This window comes from Notolepis coatsorum (genome assembly GCF_963971535.1).
Source record: "Notolepis coatsorum genome assembly, chromosome: 8".
Classification (NCBI taxonomy): domain Eukaryota; kingdom Metazoa; phylum Chordata; class Actinopteri; order Aulopiformes; family Paralepididae; genus Notolepis; species Notolepis coatsorum.
Genome location: NC_140172.1, coordinates 60,918,813 through 60,928,124, shown reverse-complemented (window position 1 = coordinate 60,928,124; position 9,312 = coordinate 60,918,813). Strand labels below are relative to the sequence as shown.

General features: G+C 40.9%; 1 protein-coding gene across 1 annotated transcript; it reads left to right on the top strand.

Moving 5' to 3' along the window:
• Nucleotides 1–234: 234 nt before the first annotated feature.
• Nucleotides 235–6,304, top strand: LOC311233467 (putative olfactory receptor 1F12P; the record flags this gene model as incomplete). Its single annotated transcript, XM_084320434.1, has 2 exons — nucleotides 235–983; nucleotides 6,277–6,304. The coding sequence occupies 2 exons, from the start codon at nucleotides 235–237 to the stop codon at nucleotides 6,302–6,304; spliced, it is 777 nt and encodes a 258-aa protein (XP_084176560.1).
• Between the last annotated feature and the right edge of the window lie 3,008 nt (nucleotides 6,305–9,312).

The following is a 9,312-nucleotide window of genomic DNA, read 5'->3' as shown; positions in this document are numbered from 1 at the left end:
GAGATCATGTGACTTGATTTTGTCAAGAGACATGTGACTTGATTTCACAAGAGATGAAATTGAAGCATATAAAAGTTCTCAGCTCTGTTAGGTTGTGGAGAGAGAGAGAGAGACATTACAGAAAGGTAAGATATTTTATTTTCATATATTCCTGTACAAAACAACATACTGTATGGTGTGCCATGCATAAAAAGTATATGCTTCTTTACAGCAACTGCAGAGATTTGTCTCAGCATGGCCAATTCATCTGCAGTGACGTCTATTATTCTGTCTGCATACAGTGAAATGGAGAAAATGAAGCCCACATATTTTTGCATTTTCTTTTTTTTATACATCACCATTATTGCTGAAAATGTACTTTTAATCGCAGTGATTTGTGTTGAAAAATCATTGCATGAGCCAATGTATTTCTTGGTGTGTAACTTGGCAGCAAATGGCCTCTATGGAGGCACAGGTCTATTGCCAGCCATACTGAATAATGTCTTATCACATTCATATGAGATCTCTCTACCTTGCTGTCAAGCACAGATCTATGCTCTACATACGTATGCAGGTATTGAATTTACAATTCTAGCAGCAATGAGTTATGATAGGTATGTGGCCATATGCCACCCACTGCAGTATCATGCTATTGTATCATTGACTAAAGTGTATAAACTTATTGCATTTACTTGGCTTTACCCCTTGGTATCATTTCTTATATATTACTCATCAACTCTTCAGCTACGGTTTTGTGAAAAAACTATAGCAAAATTATACTGTGCTAATTATTCACTGGTAAAACTGTCCTGCACAGATACATCTGCTATAAACATAGCAGGATTACTATCTGTTTTGTTCTATATATTTCCGCAGCTAATCATGATTGTTTACTCATATGTACATATTCTGAGAATATGTATATTTTCATCCAAAGAATCCAAGCTCAAAGCCCTCCAAACCTGCACTCCACACCTGTTTGCAGTAATCAATTATTCTTTGGGGTGCCTCTTTGAATTAATACAAAATCGATTTGACATGAGTTATTTACCTTACCAAACACAGATATTTATGTCTCTGTACTTTTTGATAATCCCTCCCATTCTTAATCCAGCTATTTATGGTGTAAGTATTCAATCCATAAGAAAACCACTATTTAGAATAGTCCGAGGTAAGAAACGTAGGCTAACACCAGTTTAGTAGACAAGAATGCTTGTTCTCAAAAAAATTATTTCATGGCATTACTGATTTATTTGACAGTGTATTGTGGTGAATTACAGGGTTGATAGGAGAGAGCAAGGGGAGGAATGACAGAGATGATGGATTATAAGAATGACAGGAATGATAGAGGGTAAGGGGAGGACATGCGATAAAGCCTTCTCTCACTGAGCTTCCAGGCTGTGACAAGAATCCTCTTATTAATTGATCATTGTGTGCCTAATATTGTATTGTTAAGACTAATGCCTTTATAACCACAGCGCCAACAGATTGTCTCCTATCTCTTGCTTACTATTGTTATATCTGATCAATATCCACCTTATAGATGAAAAGGACAATAGACTACCTACTTTCTATTTGAACAGTTTTAATCCTGGAATCGTCCTTGTGGCTTGTCAGATTAAATCAAATACTGTGTGTCTGGGGTCACGTGTCATTCCCTCTCTCACATATTTCATGTTATTCTGCATATAATATATTAAAGCAGTAATGCCATAAAACGACAATAACATTTTCAACACTCAATACAATTTCATTGTAAGTGTTCAAGTGCTTCTTACAGCGTAAAAATCTTTTGTTTGAAAAATGTATATTATTAAAAAAAATGTAACTCATACCAGCATCTTGACAAATCAACAAACATGGCATCTACATTTTCCAATCAGTAAAATTGACAGATTACTTATTGTCGTTTTAGAGGACATTAAATTTTGTTTTCACAGCCTGCACAAAGCAGTAAACCATTAAATAAGGAAACTAGGAACTGGAACTGTGGAATAGTATTTTACATATTTACTGTGTACTTGTATTTTGTCTTGCATGGCACACATAGCAAACATAAAGGAACATGCCAACGTTTTGGGAAATTTGCTTATTTGCCATCTACCCTGGAGTTAGACAAGCAGATACATTTTCTTCTCTGTGCATGCATTAAGGTTAGAGAACAGCCGCACCATTAGCCTAGCTTAGCGCCATTCACTGGAAGTAGGTGTGCCAGTGTAGCCTAGTTCCCATCAGTCACAAAATACACTCCAAATACAACACCAAAACGTTCCTGTAAACATGTTGTGACCTGTGTAAAACTCCATGCAATGCTTCACCTAGATTATGCCATTTTATTTATTTTACTTTATTGACACATATATTTTCTATGTACAGTACCACCATTCACATGATTTACATTGGCTTAACACTTTGACTGCCGGAAAACGCTTAAAAGCGTCATTCCCGGCCATGCTCAAGTTGCCGAGGACGCTTTACAGCGTCTTTAATATCAATATTTCAAAAATCTGGGATCGGATTCATATGTCCCCTCCGCTGGCCTGAGATCCACCAGGAGGACCCACTGAGCTCTCTGGCGGTTCAGGAGCGCCATCTGGTGGCCGATCGGCGCAATCGCTTAACAGGAAGTGCCGTAGAGGTTGTGCTGGACGGCCGTATTACTTCCGGGCACTCGCTAATAGGTCCCGGGACTCGATCTCGACACACTACATAGCGATCGATTGCTAATAACTCGATAAACAACATGATTTGGACGTATATACCATTATACAAGCTGGAGATGGACCGGGTAAATCTACATCCCATAATGATACAATTTCTACTCTACGATGATCGCCCAACGGCGCGCGGAGACTGGGGTGAGTTTTAGCGTGTAAAGTTACCGTCTTCGATACTAACTGCTATTATCAACATTTGACCCACATTAGATGATTGGTATAACGCTGCCCACGGAATTATAAACGCCCCCTAGCCCATCCGGTCAACATCAGATGACGTGTAGTAACTTCTAGAAGTACATCTAGTTGGAATTTTTTATATCGCGCTGATTGCCATAAAACTGTATTGCATCATCAATATAATGTATTTGGGGCTATAGATCACGTTCTGGAGAAAGCTGCAGAAAGAGATGAAAACATACTTACACATTAGACCATACTTTACTATGAATATGTGAATGAAAAAGTTTAACGTTGCTACACAATGAACAATACATATAGGACTTTGAATGGGCCCTAATAATGGCAATGTAGCAATAGAATTTAAAAAGTTATAGCCCTGCAAAGAAGGGGACTTTCTCTATAGACAAATAGAGCCGGCAACCTACTATAATGAATTTAACCCATGGCAGCCAAAGTGTTTTTTAATATGTTGTACATAAAAGAGACAGTTTTGTCTCATCTATTCCCCTGTCTGCATACTAAATGAAATGGAGAAAATGAAGGCCACATATTTCTGCATTTTCCTTATTTTTTTGCTGAAAATTTACTTTTAATCACAGTGATTTGTGTTGAAAGATCATTGCATGAGTCAATGTATTTCTTGGTGTGTAACCTGGCAGCAAATGGCCTCTATGGAGCCACTGGTCTATTGCCAGCCATACTGAATAAAGTCACATGTATATGCAATCTCTTTACCTTGCTGTCAAAAAGATAGGAGAGAGAAAGGGAAGGAATGACAGGGATGATATCATACGAGGGTAAGGGGAGAAGGGCAAAAAAACCATCCATCTATTGAGTAAAAAACATCTTGTGGTGGTTCACACTGTAAAGAATCCCTTTACTGAAAAAAGGTGATTTACCTTAACTCATTGGACACCAGACCCGATGATAGTCGGGTTAACTTGCCGACTGTTCAGCGCCAATCACGAGTATAGTTGGGTTTTAATCGTTATTTATTTTATTAGCAATATCCATTCATTTTCATCCATCCAGCCTGATGTTATCGTTGGGAATGGGTCTGAGCTCGCAAAAGGGCAAATACCGCCCCCTACACCTTCCGGCTGGAATTGCATTCCACTGGGAATGGTATAGTTTTTTTTCTGGGACGATCCAAGCCGTGCGGGCGTGGTTTAAATAATCAGTCGAGGTAACCTGATTTCAACGATACATCTGCGACGCCCCCTCATATGCAATGCTGTTGAACGTGGCACGGACCTCCGCGCCCAGTAATTCAAATGGCGATCAGATAATTGGATTATTTCTTTTGCATTCAATCAATCAATCAAATCCTTTATTTAACCAGATAAGCATCATTGAGATTAAAATCTCTTTTTCAAGAGCGATCTGGCCAAGCAAGGCAGCAGAAAGTTTCAACATAAAAAAGAACATCACAATAAAATACAGATAAAACATTTACATCAAGCATTACATCAGATACAAGGTAAGAACATTATATATAAATTTGATCGTTGATCTGATATGTATTTCTACCCGATCGACGCTGTATCTGTGTGTGTATGTGTGGCTGTTTTCCGTTGGGTGGGAGGGGGGGAGCGGCGCGCTGGTCTAAACAACATTGCATGCGTGCACGAGGAAGGATAATAATTATGATCTAGAGTTGATTTCAGGAAGATTCGATAATCAGCCAAAAAATTACAACATGTTTTGTGTATTCCACTAAAGGGCTATTATCGCGTCTTTCTCTGGAATTACTAGAAATCACCAAAACTATACTCGTATTCAAAATGGTATAAAACGGAAATGTACAGATGAAAAAACTATCCGTTTTGTACATGTTGACTGCAAGCAACTCACTGATAATCGACGAGTGTATTAGACCCATAGCCAAAATTTAAGATATATTTTAAGCACTCGCAAATCTCCCACTCCTCCCATTGATTAAAGCGGTGGTGCTCTAGCGCCCTCTGGCGCACTTAAGCGTGGCGGTCAATGAGTTAATTGCTACCTCTCTATCTTTTTATTAAAATTTTGTATGCTTGCTTATGCCTGTATTTTTTACTGTTGTGAAGCACTTTGAACTGCAATTTCTGTATAAAAGATACTATACAAATAAAGTTATTATTATTATTATTATTATTATTATAGGGCGAGAGGCACATATTCAGAGCTACATGTGTTTTCTATGCTGAGTGTATAGTATTGTTTGTGCATTGCATCATTGTTTGTAAAACTTGAGTTACTCTTGTATATTTACTTCAGCAACAAACTTCATTACATTATGTCAAACAGTATTGCATTGTATTGTTTCATTTTTGTATCCTGTGACCTTCTACATCTCCTTTTGCTCACTTTTTTTGTCTTGGATTCATTTATTTATTCTCGAAAAGGACAATTGAGGTCACCCTAATTTTCAATGTTGTCGAGATTTTTTTTACAATATAATAATAATAATAATAAATAATAATAACTATCTATATAGCACTGTTCACACATGGACTGCAGCCCAAAGTATCCCACAGCAAATAGCACAAAATGTGCATACAGTTGACAGAATAAAAACAATGCATAAAGTGCAGACATAAGAAGAATAGGTATAAAAGACAATAAAAGTAGAACGTGCAGACATAATAATAGGCATAAAATAAGTACAATAAGTACAGTGTTGCTCAAAGGCATGTGAACCCCCCCGGAACAGCCAGTCCCCCAAACACCCCACATATCAACGCCCACCGCGTGTATCCTTTCCGCAACGGAATTCGGTTTCCGGGTTCCTCTGATTGGCCGCGACCCCCACGTGACCCGCCCCCCTATCCACCGCTCTGGCAGACAGAGCGAGCGGCCGCGGACTCGCTCGCTTCCTCAATTTATACGCATGGAAGTATTGACTGAATGAATTAATGAATGAATGAATGAATGAATGAATGAATGAATGAATGAATGAATGAATGAAAACTTTATTTAACAGATTGCAGAATGGGTACAATACAGTACGGCTCAATACACACAATTGTTAAGGGGATGCAGACCTGAGAAAGACGTTTGTCTTGTTTACATCAGGGTCCCCCATTTTCAATTCATATAGAACGACTACGCCGTAACAAATCATTAAAAAATATATACCGTTAACTGGAATATGTTGTGCCTTTACACATATGTTGGATTATGTAATTGGTTTGTGTAGTGGCCGACTGTCATTCCTCTGTGTGCTGACAGTCGTCCACGATGCACCCGCTATTGCCTTTTTACACTGTACCAAAGTTGTTGATGTTAAATTAGTTGAATGTCCACAGTTGCTCCTCTTACGGTGTACAGGGTTTATTGTTGTCCAAATGAAAGTGATAATGAATTAAAGGTTTGACAGAACAGTTGTCAGTTGCTCCGTGCTCGGTTCCAACAGTATAACAGTGAAACAGTTCCAACAGTGAGACAGCGTTTGAAGGTAAGTCCTCGGCAGGTGCACAGGATCCCATTGATCACCTTGGCCATTTATAGGAGTGGGCTGCAATGGGTGGTGAGCCCTCTAGTGGCCAAACAGTCTAAAGGTTCTAACAATAAGACAGTCTAAGGTCGCTTTCACACAGGGGCTGTTTGGTCCGGACTTTCGGACCAGAATTCGATAGTCCGGTTTTTCGGGTCTGTGTGAATGCGCGTCGAACTCGGTCCGCGGACCAAGCAGGCAAACTCTAGTCCGCCTGAAAACGTAGGTCTCGGTTCGGCTTCATCGAACCAAATGCGAACCAAATATAGGAAGTGATTATTATTACCACTGCTCGCAGCACTCACTGCAAAACAAGCACACTGCATCTAATCTCTCTATCTATCTATCTATATATGTCTGTGCATCTTGGGAAGAAGGAAGAAAAAACGCGGCTTATTATTATTACGGAGGCGCGCGGCTTATTATATTATTAAAACAGCTACTTGTGGGCACTCATAAAAACACTGTGGTCTACAAGTTGTTTAGCGAGAGGATGGTGGTAATGTGCTTCAATAGAACAATGGATCAATGCCATGTCAAAACTCGGCTCCGCTGATCTGGAGGGCTCCGCAGTACACACACAGACACACACACACGCGCGCACACACGGGATCGCAGCCACACACACATTTCCACTGTCCAATAGACAAGCGCCCTTTTCGACCGCGTGACATTGTTCAGAAGGTCTCGGTCCGCCTCACAGATATCTGTGTGAAAGCAGGCGAACCAAATGAAGAATGCATAATAAAGCATGTCATGACCGAAGGAAAGGAAAACAGCCCGCATGCCAGAAACAGGCCGCCCAATCTCCCCCGGTCCCAGCGACCTCGCCACCACGAGGAAACCAGCAAACCACAGGCCCCCACCCCACCCCAAACTCCACATAGGAATGACAGGTCACGTGCCCCAGGACCTGCAGCCACACCAAAGGAGCCACGCAGCAATGCAACGACTCCAAACACTCAAGCAGAAAGACACAACACACGCCAGCGAACCGAGGGAGCCCAACGATGAAAACCAACCAAAATCTCAAAATCTTACTCAAGTAAAAGTCAGAGTATCTGGCTAAAACACAGTTGAGTAAAAGTCAAAAAGTTTCTACTTTTAAATGTACTTAAACTGTTAAGCTGTAGCCCTATTTTCAGAAATGTCGTCTAAAGGTACATGCTCAAGTAAATGGATGATTGCTCCACTTCTACAAGGTCGATTTGCATGTTCTTGGTATCTAGGAACATCTAGGGACCTGGGGGTATGTATTGTCAGAACGATTGTGTCTGCTACTAGGCTTGAGTAAATTGTGATTAACACTTTGATCGCCATGGTTAAATTCATAATTTACCATCCTTCGCCAGCCCTATTTAACATGGAGAAGTTCCCCTTCTTTGCAGGGGTATAACTTTTTAAATTGTATTGCTAAATTGACCTTATTATGGCCCATTCAACGTCCTATATCTATTGTTCAGGGTGTAGCAACGTTATACTTTTTCATTCACATATTCATACTAAAATACGGTATAAAGTATAAGTATGTTTTTGTCATTTTCTGCAGCTTTCTCCAGAACATGATTTATAGCCCCAAATGCATATTGATGATGAAATACAGTTTGATAGCGATCGGTGCCAGATAAAAAATGTCAACTGGACATACTTCTAGAAGTTACTAAGTATGATCTGATGATGACCGGATGGGGGGGGGGATCGTTTATAATTCCGTGGACAACGTTATATGATTAATCTGGTGTGGGTGATATGATCATCAGAGCAGTTCGTATCGAAGACATTAAAAAATAACGCTGGGACTCACGTGGCTTCCTCGCGCCGTTGGGGGATGAGCGTGGAACAGAGATTTTTCTATTATGGGATGTAGAAATACCCGATCCATTTCCAGGTTGTATAATAGTATATACGTCCAAATCATGTTGTTTATCGAGTTATTTGCACCGATCGATGTTCACTGTGTCAAGATGGAGTCCCTCTAACGATAGCGAGTGCCCGGACGAAATATGGGTGAGCACTGAGCACCACTTCATCCACATCACTTCCTGTTGGGCGATCTGCCGATCGGCCACCAGATGGTGCTCTTGAACCGTTAGAGAGTTGAGTGGGGCTCAGCAGTAGATCTCAGGTCTCCGGGGGAGAAATATGATTTCGATCACAGATTTTTGAAATATTGATATCAAAGACGTGTTACAGCGTCTTCGGCAAAATGAGCATGGCGGGGAATGACGAGTTTCGGCGTCTCCGGCGATCAAAGTGTTAAACAAAAGGAGAATATAAATTATGATTTTGTTTGCATCTTTTCCGGTGAATAACACCATGTTACAATTGTGCAACCACCGAGCTTGCTCACTGAGCTCATTCACCACCTGCTTGAGATCAAGTGTACAGAAAATCTAAGCAAATTAATAAAGGGAAGATGATTAAACAGAAGGATTTGTAGATACAGTAATACATTATAATCCATTTGAATTATAAATTCATATTTGACCTTGAACTTGCCCCCGACCTCTATGGATAGGGAAAAAGCTCCTCTTTCTAATGGCTGTGTTAAATCTGGATTTAGTCATTTCCTCACAGTTTTACGATAAAAGAGAGATTTTCCGATGTCAGGGCGGCTGAGTGGCACAGTGGGCAAGGCGCTCGCCACTAACGCAGGATATGCTGGTATCGAGCCCAGCTCTCGGCGTTGCTACCGGCCGGCCGTCATACTAACACAATTGGCAGTGTTAGAGGGTGGGAAAGCCGGTGGGTGGGGATTGGACGTTGTGGACAGCGACTCCTACAGGTTGGTTGGGTGACGCCGGTACGGCGGAAACAGGAAGTATCGGGGGCAGCGTGAGCCTCCCACGCGTTACTCCTCGCCACTGAGAGTTCGAGCTGTTGCGGTGAAAAGATGCGACAGGCTGCCTCCTCGTGTACCGGAGGGGACACGTGATGCAAGTCTTCTATCCTCAC